Source organism: Archocentrus centrarchus, chromosome 11, assembly GCF_007364275.1.
Source record: "Archocentrus centrarchus isolate MPI-CPG fArcCen1 chromosome 11, fArcCen1, whole genome shotgun sequence".
Taxonomy (NCBI): Eukaryota; Metazoa; Chordata; class Actinopteri; order Cichliformes; family Cichlidae; genus Archocentrus; species Archocentrus centrarchus.
This window is the reverse complement of record NC_044356.1, coordinates 2,574,524-2,592,421: the sequence shown is the minus strand read 5'-3', so window position 1 is coordinate 2,592,421 and position 17,898 is coordinate 2,574,524. Positions and strand designations below refer to the sequence as shown.

General features: G+C 40.6%; 3 protein-coding genes across 5 annotated transcripts in view; 1 reads left to right on the top strand and 2 right to left on the bottom strand.

Annotated features, from left to right (window-relative positions):
• The window catches only part of LOC115787873 (glutamate receptor ionotropic, kainate 5-like), a 128,985-nt gene that overhangs the window by 83,184 nt on the left and 27,903 nt on the right, over positions 1–17,898 (bottom strand). Inside the window, exons 2-4 of the mRNA XM_030740641.1 lie at positions 16,887–17,051; positions 3,717–3,814; positions 34–199 (exon numbers count right to left, since the gene is read on the bottom strand). Coding sequence (XP_030596501.1) covers positions 34–199; positions 3,717–3,814; positions 16,887–17,051 — 429 coding nt within the window. The remainder of the gene's footprint in view (positions 1–33; positions 200–3,716; positions 3,815–16,886; positions 17,052–17,898) is intronic.
• On the top strand, positions 8,340–10,476 carry LOC115787875 (uncharacterized). 2 transcript variants are annotated; one of them, XM_030740642.1, is made up of 6 exons: positions 8,340–8,512; positions 8,892–9,074; positions 9,171–9,361; positions 9,444–9,537; positions 9,703–9,899; positions 10,011–10,476. In XM_030740642.1, exons 1-6 carry the CDS (start codon positions 8,355–8,357, stop codon positions 10,190–10,192), a joined length of 1,005 nt encoding a protein of 334 aa, XP_030596502.1. In that variant the 5' UTR covers positions 8,340–8,354; the 3' UTR covers positions 10,193–10,476. The 2 variants fall into 2 exon arrangements, with proteins under 2 accessions (XP_030596502.1, XP_030596503.1); XM_030740643.1 differs by lacking the exon at positions 8,340–8,512 and having other exon boundaries at positions 8,890–9,074.
• Positions 10,615–13,178, bottom strand: LOC115787876 (uncharacterized). Of its 2 annotated transcripts, none has more exons than XM_030740644.1 (6): positions 13,128–13,178; positions 12,403–12,479; positions 12,116–12,309; positions 11,849–11,958; positions 11,515–11,760; positions 10,615–11,073 (listed from the first exon to the last, which is right to left on the bottom strand). In XM_030740644.1, exons 3-6 carry the CDS (start codon positions 12,265–12,267, stop codon positions 10,859–10,861), a joined length of 723 nt encoding a protein of 240 aa, XP_030596504.1. In that variant the 5' UTR covers positions 12,268–12,309; positions 12,403–12,479; positions 13,128–13,178; the 3' UTR covers positions 10,615–10,858. The 2 variants fall into 2 exon arrangements, with proteins under 2 accessions (XP_030596504.1, XP_030596506.1); XM_030740646.1 differs by having other exon boundaries at positions 12,116–12,184; positions 12,403–12,531; positions 13,128–13,177.

Here is a 17,898-nt window from a genome sequence, read left to right as displayed (position 1 = left end):
AGAGGAAACAAAGAGCACAACCATCAGACTCACACTCTGCTTTGGCACAGATGAGGCTGGCTGTCGGGTATCCGAAGGAGCGCAGGATGGATCCGATAGCCAGGCTCAGGTCTTCATTGCTTGGATAGAGCGTCACTGAAGCGAAGCGAAGATACGGCAGCTTCGGAGTTTCCTCAGGACCAATCTTCACATGAGGGATCTGAGGGAGTGAAGAAATGTGAAGGGAGTGTCTGAAATGTTAATTTTTATAACTTAAAACATAAACTATGCAGGTTACAGGTTTGTATGGATATAAAGGGCAAATTATATGTTGCTGTTATTTTGCCTTGAATGAAGAATGCATCCATGATGACGCACACCTTTTTTTGTGAAACTCACGTGTTCCACCTGTGTCACATTTTTGGTAGCGTTTGCATGTCATTCTCTCTGTAAACACAACAGCTGGAAATGTTTTGAATAAATCCTGATCAAACTTTGTAGGGATGTAGCGTGGGGTCATCTTAACAGTCCATTAAAATTTGGCTTACATCCACCAAGGTCTTCAAGGTCAACTTCAGGATTTATTGGTCCAAAATTGGCACAAAGGCCTTATAACTTAGAAACTGTGACCCTTACATGTGTGGTGTGTGTTATAACCATATAGAAATGACAGTATAAAGATTTAAAATATCATGTCACATTTGACCTCTGACCTCTCCTTCAAGGTCAACAGATTGATCTGAAGGTCAAAAGTGATAATAGAGTACTTAAAACTGGTTCTCACTGCCATTGATTGCATTGACAGCATTTAGGAAATTATATTGGTATATGGGGATTCTAAATATAATATTATAATTTAAGAAGAAGAAACAGCCTTTATTGTCCCACAGAGGGGAAATTTGGGTGTAACAGCAGCCGCAGTTATTATAAATATAAGTAAAAATATAATAATTCACACTAAGAAAAGAATATAAATATATATAAAATCAACAAACAATATTAACCTTAATACTACTAATAATAACACTATATACAATGTACATGATGTGCCTGTGTGTTGAACCTTAACAGGCCGGACTATTTACAGTATATTATATATTATCCTACATTGTGTAGGTTATTGTGGTTTTTGTTGGGAGCAGTGATGATTATAAAGTCTTACAGCTGCTGGGAGGAAGGATCTACGGTAACGCTCCTTTGTGCATTTAGGATGCAGCAGTCTGTCACTGAATTTGCATCTGAAGATAATGTCACACCTTTGACCTCACTTTTAGATTTAACAGGACTGTGCTCTCAAGTTGCTTCTCAGTCTAAGTATTTTTACTGTAGCTGTTTCATTTTCTTTGTGATAGCTTCCATCATATTTTGCTGAAATCTGCATCATGAAACAGGCGCAGGTTAACCTGTCACCATCTTTTGTGAGTCACCACCGTTTTCTTCATGCCACGAGATAAAAGTCAGACTGTAGAAAAGCAAAGAACACCTGAATGGGAGGCTAAGTTGGTTCAAGAAGCAAATATTATAAAAATCAAACCATACAGCTTCTGCAGGAAGTTGAGATAACAGAAATGAAAGCTTTAATCAGAGCTCACTGATAATCCCGTCTTTGTTCACGTTCAAAAAGAAAATCTGAGAACAAAGCAAAGCCTCAGATCATCAGCGATATTAGAAAAGTGCTTCATGCAGAAATCAGAGTTTTTGTTCAGCTCCACACAAAGGAGACATCAAAGGATTCATGGAGGGTTTTATGGCTGGATGTCCGGAGGATAAAGAAACAACAGAAGGAAAATTTAAAATAATCTATTTAGCATTAATTGAAAGCACAGGTGGACATGCAATGATGGTTGGTGTTAGGTTTCAGTTAAGGTTCAAACTTCTCGGTAGGAGAGCATAAAATAAGTGAAAATATGTGAAATCTTTCCCTAATTTCAGAGAATTTAAAGTGTCTCTGTTTCACTTCAAACTGCACAGAGCAAAGGTGCTGTGACTGACACTGTATGTGTTTAAGCTGAAAAATTAATGACAAATTGAAAAATTAATCACATCAGTGAAGAATGGAGAATGAGGTCGGAGGATAACTGTCCCGTGTGATGTGCCGCTCAGTGATTTAACCTTGGCTCACACCTGCAGGAGTTTAAAAGGTAAACTGTAATTAGCTCAGCTGAGCTTCGCTCCGATCTGCTAAGCTTATTCTAAATCCAAGCTGAGAATTCAATAATATGAGACATGTCAGGCTGGAGGAAGAGGATGTGTGGACGGTTAGAGGCTTACAGGGTGGTGGAGATGGACTTGTGTAGATTCTCAAAGGCTGTTAAGCAGAAGTTAAACCCTGTAAAAATCCAACAAATTGACTTTGATGCCTGCTGTGAAGGAAAGCTTGTGACGGGAGAACTCGGCAGACTCAGATGAACGTCGAAAAAGCATTCAGTAGATCTCAGTTGAGGAGGACAGGCTGCAAAGTAAAGCCTGAAATACACAAAAAGAAGCCATTCGTGTGTACTGCACATTTCTCTCCATATGTCACTCTGTAAAGACACAGATAGTGCAAGGAAAAGAGGTCTTGTTGACCATCCAAGGTCTTTCTCCTGAACTTAGAACAGAGAAGTTTGGAGGTCCTTGGTGTCTCCAGATGAATGCCGAGTCTTAAGAGTCTTGTAATGGGTGACCTCTGTAACTCCACCTTCACCAACCCTGCTATCATAAACCAGTTTTGCATGTAGTGACATCATCATTCGAGTGAGATCACATGCACAGTCTGACATGAAGCTGTTGGTGATGTTTCCGGTCTCTCCAAGGCCATCACCCCAACTGATTGATCATTTACCCGTAGCTTCGTCCAGTCAAAAACATCTCGATTAGCAGCAAGTCTGAGATCTAAGTGATCATCAGTGAAGACCCTGACCCCGTGTTCTGGGGAAAAGCAAAAAGGTCTTTTTTGGAAAAAAATTAGTTGTTCGTGTGTATCAGAATGATTATTTCTTTTGTCCTGATTACCGAGACTTGGCAGAACAATTAAAAAAAAAAAAAAAAAAACAATTATTAGCATAGGGTTATGTTTAGGGTTATCGCAAGTTTTCACAGGGCTCTGTGCCTCCATAGGAATTAAGACGGTAAGTAGCAGCCAGGTGCTGCTGATCACATGTACTTTATTAATTTCATCATTGATACATTTGAGGAGCTTTGTCAGTTTGCTGGTCTGCAGCATCCAGCTGTGTGTTAACACAATCCCACCATTTTTCCAGGAGTGGACGTCCCAGCAGATTCACCCCAAGCTCAGACCGTGCAGTTCTGAGAGAAACTCCATCAAACCCAAGAGCTCCATCTCAGACTCTACAGGCCTCAGGTAAGACACACTCACAGACAGACACCCTCTCTGTTTTTAAGTTTAGGATTAAAACTTTCCATTTTGATTAAGCTTATAGTTAGGGCTGGATCAGTTATGCTGCTATAGGCCTAGGCTGCTGGGGGGGGGGGGGGGGGGGGTTCCCATAATGCACTGAGTGTTTCTTCTTAACTGCCCCTCCCTGAGCCTGGTTCTGCTGGAGCTTTCTTCCTGTTAAAGGGAGTTTTTCTTTCCCACTGTCACCAAGTGCTGCTCATAGGGGGTCGTTTGATTGTTGGGTTTTCTCTGTAATTATTTTAGGGTCTTTACCTTACAATATAAAGCACCTTGAGGTGACTGTTGCTGTGATTTGGTGCTATACAAATAAAATTGAATTGAATTGAAATGAACTCACCTCCTTCTCCCCACAGATGTGACTGATGGTGGACCCAGAGGCAGGGCTGGAGGCGGGGCCAATCACAGAGACCACACCCTTTGGCAAGATCTGACACACTGGGAGAGAAATGACAGAGAGACAAAAATGTTCAAATGTTCAGTCAGCTTGTCTTGAAGCTGAAGAGACCCCCGTCCCTGTGAGCATGAGGTTTGGGTCCAAACGCTGCTGGGAGAAATCTGAACTGTTTGTTAATTAGTTAGCTGTTGTTTTCAGGATTTGTAGATATTTGCTTTATTTACAGTGGATTTCTACAGTAATTTCTTTTGGTAGCTTTTTGTTTCTTTCATTGATTAGGACAGCGGATCTCGAGCGAGTATCTCTTTTGGATTTTCATGAAACTGTCGCTCTTATTCCTTCACACAGAAATCAGTCCACAGGCTGTTAGAGACAACTGAGTGAGAGAAGGTTTCATTTTTTTTAAGTTATCCTTCAATTTGTTCAGACACTGGTAATAAAAGCCATTTAATACATGAAAACAGTTCACATGTTTAACAAACTATGTAACTGAGTCAGGGGTCTGTAGTGACTGTGCATGGGTGTAAAACTGGAGGTGGGACAGTTAAACTTCCACTGTTCTCTAAAAATTTCCCCGTTTTTCAGTTTCAGCCTGATTTTCAAAAGGTGAGCAGGAAGGCAGCTCCCCTGAGCTCCAGTGCCAGTTATGATCCCAAAACCAGGATTGTCAGAAATAAATAAATCCATGCTGCAGTCATTGTTTCAGCCCAAATCCAAAGAAAGCCTCCAGTTTGGCAGGTCAGAGCGCCATCCACAGAGCTGGAGAGGGACATAATGCGGTTGGCAGCCTGGCCCGGCCATGACCGCAAATTTCTAGCCAATAACAAAAATCTGGTTTCATTTTGTTTTTTGTTATTATTTTTGCTTCACAAAAAATGCAATTATAATACACAATAAAATCACAAACTGCTTTATGGTGTTCATCCTTTTGGATTTGATGAAACACAGTGTGCATGTTTTTATTACTGTACTGTAGTGTGAATGTCCACACACACCGCATGCCATTTGTTGGTGAGTGTGCTGCCCTGAACTGCCTCTGCAGCCTCATTTTGGTGCGGCTCGTAATCGATAAAAATCCACAGCAGCTGCTCAGAACACTGCGAGCTCTCTGCTTACGATGAGCCAACTCCACACCAATGCTAAACACCCTGAATTTGAAAAACTTCACCATCATTTACCCGTCCTTTGGTCTGTCTGACTGCTTCTGTCCTGTCCTACACAACACCTGAAATTACTCACCTGAAAACCTCTAATAATATTTATGCCATGAGTGGTTTTTAACTGAGACTCTTCTGAAATGGTTCTCAATTTAATCTTATTAGTCAATCATATTTCTCAGGAGAACTGAAATTGCTTCAGGACTTAACAAAAGCAGACAGTATAAAATCATCAGTATCTTCAATAATAACCACAGCACATTTTGAAGGTTTAGATTCTCTCAAAATGCTTGTCTGAAAAGGTAAAAGTGTCACAAATTTAGATTTAAATGGGTGTACAATGAGATGAGTTTGGGACTGAGGCATCATTAGGTGGCTGCTGTGCTGACTGAAAGTGTGGCAGAGATGTTGTTTCCCACGCTCACCACTTGTGGCCTGTTAGTGAGGAAGATCAATAGTGTCCAAATGTTCCAATATGGAGAGAAGGGCCAGGGTGTAGGATGCCACTGTGTAGGCAGTAAACAAACTGCAGAGGGTCCCCTGGATCTGGAACAGCAGGGTTTATGGACCTGAGCAGCAGCTTTTCCAGGCACCTCATTGGAACTGATGTGAGTTGTTTTTTAGCAACTACTATGCTAATGGATGACTTAAAAAACCTGGAACGGTTTCCTGTGAAAGGGAAAAGTTGGAAAGGTTTGCATATACCTTCGCCAACTTCTCCACGCAGGACACTTCCTGTAACTCTGTCCGGTCCAGCGGCTTTGTGTGTGTTAACTTGCTTCAGGGCCTGAAGAACCTGTGTATGTGTTACCTGGAGGGAGGTTGCCTAAGGGGATTTTGAGGGAATGTCTTTGTTCAGTTGACGTCATGATTGTGGGCCATTGGCCCAGTGTTTTTGTGTTTTTCTGTTTTTGTTGTATTTCCTAGTTTTCTTAGATTTCCTTACAGTTTAGATCCTTAAGTTGTTATAGCTTGGGTCTTCTGTTATTAGGGCCCGAGCACAACCAGTGTGAAGGCCCTATTGTAATTGCTTTGGACATTTAGGCAAATGAATTCCTTTTTTGAGGGCCTAAACATGCTCAAAAACACATGAAATTTTGCACACATGTCAGGTCTGGTGAAAATTTAAGGATTTTAATGTTTCAGGCATGGCCCTTTCAAAATGGCTCTACAGCGCCACCTTTAGTTCAATTCCCACTGCTGTGTTTCACAGCAGTGGGAATTGAACATGTCCAGATGAACAAAAAAGACCACAGGGTCCAATGCCCTGAACCCAACAGGAAGTCCGCCATTTTGAATTAAATGGGTGATTTTAGCGATTTCCTGCCCTCATACTCTAATAACTTTTGGATGGTTTTGGATGTTATCAACTTCATATTTGTTTTGTCTTATCTAAAATGGTGAGTTTTCACCAGAGGCCGTGACACCACAGTGAATTTCGATCATTCACCAGGAAATTTTGATTGATCCTCATTCAAACCGACACTATCCACTGTGGATCAAACTTCACAGTAGGATGACATTCCGACCCTGAACCCAATCATATGATATATTTACTGACAGTCGCAGTGCCCCCTAGTGGTTACAGAAAATGTCATGTTTTACACTGTTACCCCTTTTCCACCGCCGGGGTTCTGGTGCCGGTGCTCGTGCCTGTGCTGTTCCCAAAAGAACCGGTGAAAAGCTTCTTTACGTATGAGTGTGGGCGGGTCCTCATCTGGACACAGAAGCCGAAGACAGCAAACGTGGGAGAACATGCTTCCCTTTCTTGTGCTGCAAATGCATTTTACGGTCCAAACCAAACTACTGCAGCATCTGTGTGCAGCACAGAGGTAAACACAGACAGCGATTAGAGCAAGATGAAAAGTACGCACTTTGGGTCCTTTTATCTGTGATATGAACTGATACAAAGCAGCAAGTCGTCCCATTAGAATTATAAGGTTCTGACATTTTTGACGAAGTTGACTTATTGTCATATTCTTATTCGTTGACCGCTAATCAACAAAATGTAAGAGATTTTTTAAAAATTATATACAACTTTGGCCATTTTACTCACAAAACAAAAAGGTTCTATCTGCAAACTCAAGCTTTAACTTGGTATTATAAGGTTCTATTATTTAATATCTCAAAATGGGTTAGAATGCAGATAGAACCATATAATTCTAAGGGGACGAAGTTCAGCCTTAAGACCCAACCTAATTCACAGCCGTGAAAATTGCTTTGCTTTTCTCATGTAATACACATGTAATGTGGTAGAAAAGTTTATGTTGAGACGGCAAAGTCATGCCCTTCTGCCACTTTTGTCACGCGTTCTTGGTTCCAGGCCAGCTAACTTGCTGGCCTGGAACCAACGAGTTGAACCCGTTTTTCGTCAGAGCACCGAGTGCGATCGTGGTGGAAAAACTGCTGAACGGTTCAAATACTGGCACCGGCACTGGAACCCTGTCGGTGGAAAAGCAGCCTTTGAGGTCCAGCTCCAAGGTGGTTGAGCAGAACCATCTCAAATTTCCCCTGGAAAGCCTTAAGGAGTTGGCCTTACATTGTTTTCAAAACTGTGAGTTTTCGCCAAAGGGCGTGACCCTGGCAGGATGTTTCACCATGTTTCACCATGAAGACAAAAATGGCTGTAACTCAAAGCCACATTGCCCAGTCTGTGTCAAACTTTAGTGGTTTGATAAGTCTTCTGCCCTGAACACAATGATATGCATGAAGTCCCTAAACATTAGAGCGCCACCTAGTGGGACCTGAAAATATAATGAAATACCATGTTTTTTGCATAGCCACGGAGCTACATTTTATCTACATATCTGAAATTGTGTAGGCTCATGTAACATCCTAAGATGTACACAAACGTCTCTTGGACCCATACCCGAAACCCTACAGGAAGTCAGCCATTTTCAACTGAAGGTGTCAATTTTTGCCATTTTCAGACCTGCTATTTAAATCATCTCCTACCAGGGCATTTCACTCAGTGAGACCAAAATGGCTCCAGATCATCTCGACAAGTAGCCCATCAAAATTTATTCATGGTTTTGTAGAATATTTAACGTTTGTGCACTCGTTCGCACATGCTTTGCCCGATCAGCCTAAAAATGTAATCACTCATGTACAAACTAAGGCTGAACGGTCCGTGTATTTTGCGGCCAACGGATTTTCGTTTAGGAATCAGAAAACGAAAAACGGGAAACGCCTCGTTTCCCGATTTTAGTTTCAAAGTTTAAAAACGGAAAACGAACCGTTTCCCGATTTTCATTTCAAAATGGGAAAATAAAAAAATGGAAAACGAGCCGTTTCCCGATTTTTGTTTCCTGAGTAAAAATTTAAAAATGGATTTTAAAAATCCGGCGTGGAAATCGGATTTCTGAGTTTTTATTTTTTTCCCCAATTCTCACCCGGAAGTTGTCCCCATACATCTGACAGTTTCATGACAGTAGAGGGCGTGCTGCAGTTTCCATCGTTGTCAAGTGTATTTTGCATGTCTGCGGGATGGCAACGGGCAGTTATGTCCTTTTTCGAGAAAGCAGACGTGTTACACTTAAGGAAGATGACATGTCTGTGGACAAGATATGCAGGATTTTTCAGGTGCCGTAACTGTTCAACTTATAACTGATAGATTTATATATAAGAATATTTATTTTGGCTTTACGGAGCCTTGGTTAGCTTAATGGCATGTGATCGAGTAAATGCTAATGTTAGCTAAAAGTAACTTTGTGGTATGTCTAAACACTTAAAGTACATTGAAATATGATTTAGAATTGAATGTTTCCAATATTATTTTGTGCAGATGTTTGTTCTAAATAACATAAAATCTGGGAATAATTAGCACTTTATAATTTTTTTTTTATTTTGCCAAATTAAACAGGTTAATTGCAGTAGTCTGTACATTACAGATGATGCAAACACTGCAATATTTCCAGAGCCAGCAGGACATTTTTTCCATCCTAAATCTTTCACATCACAGTCATTATGAGGTCCATGGAGATCCAGTTCATAGTCCACTTCCTGCAAGCAGATCCCTACCCACTACTGGTATTCCATTTGCCTTCATGCACCGACCCTCACCTTCTGCTCTGACTGACACACCACGGCCTTCAGCTGGAACGCCACGAGCAAGCAACCTGTTCCCAGCAAGATCTTTCCAAAGGTTAGCTGTTAAATATTCAACTTGTCTTTACTAGTAAAATCTCTCTACAGCCATATTTTTTCATCTTATTTTTTTAATGATCTAATTCCTCCACAGGGCTATCCATATTGCCAAAATAGTAAATGACAAGCTCAGTACTTCCAAAACAGTCATCATTCGCTTTTTGGAAGCTGAAGCAAATGTGGAAGGAATAACACAGAAGGTGAAGGATGCCTTGGGCTGTGATGAGGTGATTACCCTGACAGACAGCCAAGGAAATGAAATAGTAGACTCGGAGGGCACAAGAAGTAAGCTAAGTGATCAAAAACTTGCTTTTTACATTTTACCATTAAAATTAATAAATATAGAAATACATTGTCTTCTCCTAAGGTTCCCATTACTGGAAACAGAACTCCAGAAAAATCTATGCAATCTTTGAGGATGACTTTGTGGAGTTCCAGAATGGAAGAACAGCTAAAGCAAGGTAATGTATGTAAAGTCAAACTCATTCTCTACACAAGGGCAAACAGTATAAGTCATTTTACCTGACAAATATTTTTTAAAAGAAAAACTGAAGGCCTCATAGGCAGATATAAGAAAAATATTCATGCATTTGGCGATTTCACTATTTTGTCGTTCTACATTTAAGTCGAAGGGCCGACGACAGTATGAGCATACAAGAGGTCATTGGCAAAATTGACCAACTAAAGCAAGCTGCTGAGAGCCTCCAAGATATCACCTCAGCAATAAACCAGCTGTCTGAGCTTGCAAAGCACACACGCAAAGCAGTGACTGATGCCCACCTGCATTCTGTAAAGGATGCCTTTGCCTGCCTCGTTTGCAAAGGTATGCATTACATATTACAGCAAATTTAAATGTGTTTAATTTTCTTATTTTATATTTAAAGTAACTGGCACATATTTTTCTGCATCAATTTCTTTTTTTAAAACCTTGTAGCTCTAATGGAGGAACCCATGTTTTCCACGTGCTGCGAGTCTCTAGTTGGATGCCGAACATGTGTGGAGCAGTGGCTGTTAACTGCAGATCACTGTCTGAAATGCAGAGCTGAAGAATTTGATCGTAGGGTACACCAAGTTAAGGGTCTCCATGCTGTTCTCTCTCTCCTCAAAGAGATATAGATGTGTAATTCATCTAACATTGAATATAAATGGGCATTTGTCACTACAAAGCTAAAGAGGGTGCAGAGTTTGTATTTCAAGCCAACATCACACCAGCTTAATTGACCAGGTTTTCCTACAGAGGAACCTTTTATAAAATCAGCTTGGGTAGTGTTGGCATATATACTAACCTGCAGCCTCTGCAGCTTATCAGTAACACGTTTCCTCATCCTGTTTGATGGGTGGTTTTCTCTGTAATCACATTGTCTTTTTTACTTGGTTGTCCTTAGGTTTCAAGCCCAGTTTGATGTTTATAACATGGTTTGGGAGTGGAACAGTAGTCGGTAACTGCGGTTTTCATTATGTAATTATTAAATGTTACATTGTTTAAATGATATACAAGCTTGGGTGTTACACAAAATTAGAATTTTAAAAAAGAATTAGAGAATTGCAAGTTCTCCTTTATTGCCAACAATCAGAAACAAGATTGTAAATACAAATTATTTGAACTGTTATAAATTGAAACAGCTTGTAGTTTTCTCTGTAATAAATTTTTTTTGGAGAAGTTTACTCGTTTCTTCATTGAATACCACTAATGGATCACACACAACATCTGGTGATGTCAATAAGAAACCTAACAGCATCTTTAAAGGGTCCATAGTTATGATGAACCACGTTTTGGTAAAGTCAAAACAAGTCAAAATGAGAACCAAACTCTGTTTCAGTCCACTGTTTGGCTTCTTCAGAGGAGAAAGGCTCCAGTCCAAAAATGGAATCTCTCTTCAAGGCTGATCCCACCTCCTGCTGATACAGGTCAGCTGCAGCGGCACCATTAGGCAGAAGTTCCTCAGCAATTTTTGCAGGACACCCCCCTTTAGCCAGTTCATTTGGTATTCCTTTTCCTGCATGACACACAAGTGTGTTTTAAGGGTTTACAAATGAATGAGTTAAAATTTACTTGGTATAGTAAAGTGAACATAACTGCAACAGATTCACAGCATTTAGAAATATGAGCTTATCTTATTACTTTAGTGTTGCTTCAAAGGGGTGATTATGTGTTCATTGAACAGATCTAGATATAAATACAACAATAAAAGGAAATCTACACAAAATAGCAAAATACCCAAATAACTCAGGACAAATCGATGAGGTATTTTATAAATTGAAGCTGCCCCATCTATTGAAAATTTCAGTCAGTAGTGAATATACAGATATGCAAATAAGCTACACATTTGTAAATGCAGTTCATATCAAAATTTACTACAGAGTGGTAAACTAAATTTAAATTGCTTTGTGAACAAAATATTCTTGTAACAGAGCCAGTAAAAAGGAATGAATCATACCTGGGATTCTGTGTGCATTCCATGCCTCTACAACATTAGTGATACCAATCCTGGCCATCTGGCATGTCAAGTTTGACACACAGTACTTGGATGTGCTGTCCTCCATGTCCAGTTCCTCCATGTCCACCAGTTGTACCAAAGCAGTCTTCAGAGGATAGTTGACTCGGGCATTTACCTCTGACCACATTCTCTCAATCACATGGTTCTGTGCATATTTTAAAACAGCATGACTCGGCTTATTCTCATCTGAAATGAGTTTACAAAAAAAAGAAAATATTTTACCACCACATTGTTACCCTTGTAGAAGGTGTCTGAATGTAGGGCTGCCTCTGACAATTGTATCTGTATTGTGCCAGCCTTTCCTGGATGAACAGTGCCAGGTAAAACTCCTTCCCACAGTCAACTCTGACCTGATCCCACAGTCCACAAGAAAGCAGAGCAGGTCTGAAGATAAAACACACAAACATAAACCCTTTAAACCTAACAAGCATCCCAGCCACTCCTAAAGTAACGATAAAAAAAGTATTTAGTTAAAACTGGACGGAGCAATAATAGACTGAGGAATAAATGAATACTAGTAGCAGTAGTCAGGTTATTTTACCTGTACACATCCTCGTAAATGATGATGTTGTTTTTTACCGGCATGGTGGAATGACTGACAATCTTCTTGCTGAAACCATCAATAGCCATGACATGGGTCACTCCAAACATAACAAGTTTTTCATTTTGATCTAAGTGAAGCTTATGACCCATGTATTCTGCATTGTAGGGTATGGGGTTGAGATTTCGGGCACCCTAAAATCAAACAAACTATAAATACTCAATATATTTGCAAGATTTAGATTCTCAACACCAGTGCTCTACTGGAAAACTGGTATTTAACATTACCTGCTGTCTTGCTGCATGATAGGGTTGATGAATGCTTCTCAACACTTTGCCCACTCTGCCTTCAGAAGCTTTAATGCCTTTTGCAGAAAGATATCCAGTCATCATTTTTCGACCAAAAGATGATCCAGTCTAGAAGTGTGTGTGTGTGGGGGGGGGACAGACTTCACAGGTCACTACATGCTTGGAGAAAAAAAATGGGAAGCTTGTTATGTTTGCAAAGCCCAACATAGTGACTTAAAAAAAAAGTTTAAGCACAGAAGCTGACAGTTTATCCATAGAGGCACTAAATAGGGAAGAATACTGTTAAAAATAACTTTACATTTCCAGTGGAATGTTTGGAGAAGTAAGACTGTTAATACTTATCATGTTAATAATGTGACAAGTGAAATATATTATTTGGATAAATTATGTGTATAGTCCTTCCATGCATTTTTATCCACGTATCCAGTTCAATGTGGGAGACTCTCACCCTCACCCCTCTGGCAGCTGGAGCCTATCCCAGCTGCCAGAGGGGTGAGAGGTGGGTTACAGCCTGGACAGGTCGCCAGTCTCTCGCAGGGCTAACAGTGTATTAGCCATTTAATTGAATCTGTAAATTGTAGCATACGACTGATGTCTGGCTTCCCATTAGCTTGTAGTCAGCTTTTTAGCTATATTAATGTAGCCATTGCATATTTCACAAAAAGCACTCATCATAAAAATAATTATAACAATGAAAAACTTACCTCAGCAATACCTTCAGCGACTTCAACTTCAAGCTGGCTGTCTGAACAGAACTGTGTGAGCAGCCCCTGCTCAGCACACCATCTCCGCACATTCCTCTCAGAAAAACCCCGTCTTGTTCCGAAGTGGGTGCATAACATTGATGCGATTTCGCTACAACACTTGCCATTTATTCTGCTTACTGCAATAAAATCTGCATATTCGTGCAACGACATGTCTTCTTAGATGTATATGTGAATCATGGCTCCTAATCAAATCAAACGTACCGCCAATGTCTGCGTGTGCCGCGAGAGTTCGATCATTTCCGGGTCAAGATACAAAAATGAAGAAAAATGAGAAATCCGATTTCCACGCCGGATTTTTAAAATCCATTTTTAAATTTTTAATCAGGAAACAAAAATCGGGAAACGGCTCGTTTTCCATTTTTTTATTTTCCCATTTTGAAATGAAAATCAGGAAACGGTTCGTTTTCCGTTTTCCGTTTTTAAACTTTGAAACTAAAATCGGGAAACGAGGCGTTTCCCGTTTTTCGTTTTCTGATTCCTAAACGAAAATCCGTTGGCCGCAAAATACACGGACCCTGAACCCATAACTAGGGATTCAAGGCAATAGGTGCAATAGCTCCCCCTACTGAAGCAAATTAAAATTTGTATGACGGTCCACAGAATTTGTTTCTCTGAATTTAGTTTCTCTGAAATGCATGAAAATTTGTTTCAACATTCCTGATATCATCCTGATCAAAAAGGTCAATGAGACCCATGCCCCATTTTGCACACCACAGCTGTGACCACACCCCAAATACTGCATTGGGTTTATATGGAGAGCAAAAGATTTAATTTCACAGAAATGTATGAAATTGGTTACAGACATTCTGTACACTATCACAATCAAAAAAGTCAATCAGACCCATGCCCGATTTTGCATGCTGGAGCTGTGACCACCCTCCAAATATTGTGTTGGTTATATGGAAAGCAAAAGATATAGTTTCCCGTAAATTAATGAAATTGGTTACAGCCATTCTGTACTCCATCATGTCTGTGTAGATTCTCAGTCATCCAGGTCATAGTAGTCTCTGGAGCTTGAAAAGAGCCGACTTATTTTTGTTTCTTTTGTACACCATCACGATCAAAAAACCTCCAAGGGCGGCACGGCTCGAGCAAACCGGGTGCAAGGGCCCGATCATCGCCACTTGGGGCTTTCATTAGTTCTTGTATTTCATTTTGTTTTTCCTTTGTTCTTGTCTTCCTTTGTCTGTTTTCCTCAGGGTGTCTGCCTCCCCGTGTCTTGTCACTTGTCCCATGTGTTGTGCTTTGTGTTTAGCGTCACCTGCTGTTGTTTTCCAGAGTGTTGTGTTTAGTTTCATCATGTTTACTTCCTGTTTTATTTTGGCAGTTCCTTGTCCTGTGTGCTTTGTGTTTAGTTTTACTTCTTTTGTGTCATTAGTGTCATTTTGTTCACCTGTGCCTCGTCTTCTCCAGCTGTCTCTCTCTTCCCCTGATTACCTAGTGTGTGTATTTAAGGTCTCAGTGTTGTTTAGTTCTTGGTTGCGTTGTCATCTGTGTTTCCCTAGCTGTGTGGGCCCATGTTTAGTGCCCCCCCCCCAGGCTTGCTGTTTTGTTTTCAGTTCAGCCTTGGTTGAGTTTAGTTATTGTATTTTCGGGTTTTTGTATTGTATGAGATTATTCCAGCATTAAAGCTGTTTCGAGTCAGACTCTGCTTCACACATCCTGCACTGAGGTCCAACACTGCTTGCCACACAGCGTAACTGTGACAGCTGGTTGAATCTAGCATAGTACTTATGAAGGTTATCTGGTAGGGTGGGGTCCAGTCTGTCTTCCTCTGTTTGTAGCTGGTGCAGCTTGCTGTTATTTTAGTAGCAGCCCTCAAGTTTTGGGAATATGCCTGCTTGGCAGCCTTGATAGCACTTTGTTGGCCATGTTGAGCCTGTTTATACTCTATGATATTCCCTGACTTGAAAGCTGCACAACATTTCTTTATCTTTATGCAAAGCTTCATGTTGAGCTGGGCTTTTGATAAGTAAAAACACAAATTGTGTGGGAGGTGATGCAGATGGAGGTACACCAATTAATGTAACTACTCGTGGTTTCTGTGTAATCATGAATATTCATGTCTGTAACCTCAAGGCAGTCCTGCAAATCTGCTAGTGCCTGTCCACATTTTAAAAGTTCTCACTGTTACCAGATTACCTTTCAGTCTTGTGGGCTGTAACAGTATAGCCAAATGGTCAGACTTACCAACATGAGGTTTGGGAGCAGCTTGTTATCCTACTGTATACTGACAAAAGTATTCACTCAGCCATCCACATCATGTAATTAAGGTGTTCCAGTCACATCCCTGTCCACAGGTGTATAAACTAAGCACCGAGGCATGCAGACTGCTGCTACAATCATCAGTGAAAGAATGGCTCGCTCTCAGGAGCTCAGTGAATTCCAGCGTGGTACCGTGATAGGATGATACCTGTGCAACGAGTTCAGTCCTGAAATTTCCCCACTTCTAAATATTCCACAGTCAGCTGTTAGTGGGATTAGAACAAAGTGGAAGTGATTGGGAACAACAGCAACTCAGCAATGTAGTGGTAGGCCACGTAAAATCACAGAGTGGGGTCAGAGGATGCTGAGGGTCATAGTGCAGAGGTCACCAAGTTTCTGCAGAGTCAATCACTACAGACCTCCAACCTTCATGTGACCTTCAGATCAGCTCAAGAACAGAGAGCTTCATGGAATGGGTTTCCATGGCAGCTGCATCCAAACCTTACATCACCAAGCTCAATGCAAAGCATCAGATGCAGTGGGTTTAGCAGTTGCCAGGAGTGTAAAGTTTGGTGGTGGTGGGGGTGTTTTTCAGGAGTTGGGCTCGGCCCTTTAGTTCCAGTCAAAGGAAATCTTAATGCTTCAGCATACCAAGACATTTGGGACAATTTGATGCTCCCAACTCTGTGGGAACAGTTTGGGGATGGTCCCTTCCTGTTCCAACATGACTGCACACCAGTGCACAAAGCAGCTCCATAAAGACATGGATGAGCCAGTTTGGTGTGGAAGAACTTGACTGGCCTGCACAGAGTCCTGACCTCAGCCTGATAGAACACCTTTGGGATGGATTAGAGTGGAGACTGTGAGCCAGGCCTTCTCTCCAACATCAGTGTCTGACCTCACAGATGTGCTTCTGGAAGAATGGTCAAAAAATCCTATAAACACTCCTAAACCTGTGGAAAGCTTTCCCAGAAGAGCTGGAAAATATGAAAATTTATTGAAAATCAGGAAATCATTTAGGAAAATCTCTCTCTGAGCTAGGGCAACAAACTGTGGATAGTGTAAAACTACCCCAAAAAAGAAGATGGCCTCTTCAAAGAGAATCTAAACACAATAAAAACATACATAAGTACAGATGAAGTGCATTTGTAACTTGTATCCTGGACAGGTAAAATGCTATCTTAATTTTCCTGAAATATTAAGTTTGATGTAGTTTTTTAAAATATTTTATTTTACTTTTTTCAGATTTTTTGCCAGTTGCAGCTTTAACTTCTTTAACTTCTTCATTTGTTGTTTGCTTGCATTCTGTTGTGCAGATTTGCTGAACATATTTAAAGCGCAGGTTTACCGAGCGTGTGCCTGCTGCATTGTTGACCTTCTTTGTTAAATAAAGATTGATGCTTTATTACTCTGTTCTATTTCAGAAAATCCTTACTGAAATTTACCATCACTGGAAACGATGCAGCTCAAAGGAAGAAAAAGGAGCCTTACTGGTGTCAGTGGTGTCATACTGGGAGTCCTTCTGCAGCTCGTAGACATCCACCTCCACCCTCGCCTGGGAGGAGCCCTCCATCAGGCTGTTGATATTCTCCCTCGCCAGAGCCAGCGCCAGACGTTCACCACGACCACACACAGACTGATCATCCAAAACGGCCGCTGGAGGGAGGTACAGAGAGACAGAGGTTTGCAAATCAACTTTTAAAGACGCATTTTACTGATGCTGATTGGATAATACACTTGAGTTCACTCTTTCAGTTATTAGAGGAGACCGTCGGTCCTTTGGACTGCGCAGTGAACAGAACAGATGGGTGCGGCTGGACCAGGAGAACGAAGGTTTCATTTACACTTTGAATCTGAGATTTAATTGGACCCTTAGCCATTTGCTAAACAGGCAGTATTCAGTCATCAGCTATTTTTTGATGCATGTGAGCTAGAATGATTGTTTTCTTCTCTGTCGGCTGATAGCCAAGCCTTTGGAGAACAATTAAAAAAGTAAACATAAGATTATATTGTAATAGCACAGAGTTAGGATTATATTCCAGGGAAAAAACTCAGATTACAGTGGTAAACCACCCCCACCCCTCCTAATCTTTGTGATTTTCCATATAATACAAATGAAAAAGGTAATATCAGTTGAATATCTCAACATAGCTTCTATTTTCAGCATTCAGGATTTATCATCCATTCTCATTTTTGATCGACTGCATCAACACTGTCAGATATGAATTATGCTTCTGCATTACTGATGTGGTTTCACAGTAACTTTCTATTTACTGTCCGGTTTGCATTAAGAGCAAAGACCTACTTTTTAGAGGACAAAGTTTCACATTTATAAACTGCATCTGAATCTGCAAAAGGTTCTTGGGGTGGATGATGGGTGTAAACACAAATGTGGCAACATTTATGTTTTCAACTATATGTAAAAAGGAGGAATAAATATCTAAATTACTATACTAAACTCTTGATTATGGCTAGAAAAAGATATTGGTTTTGATACAGTACT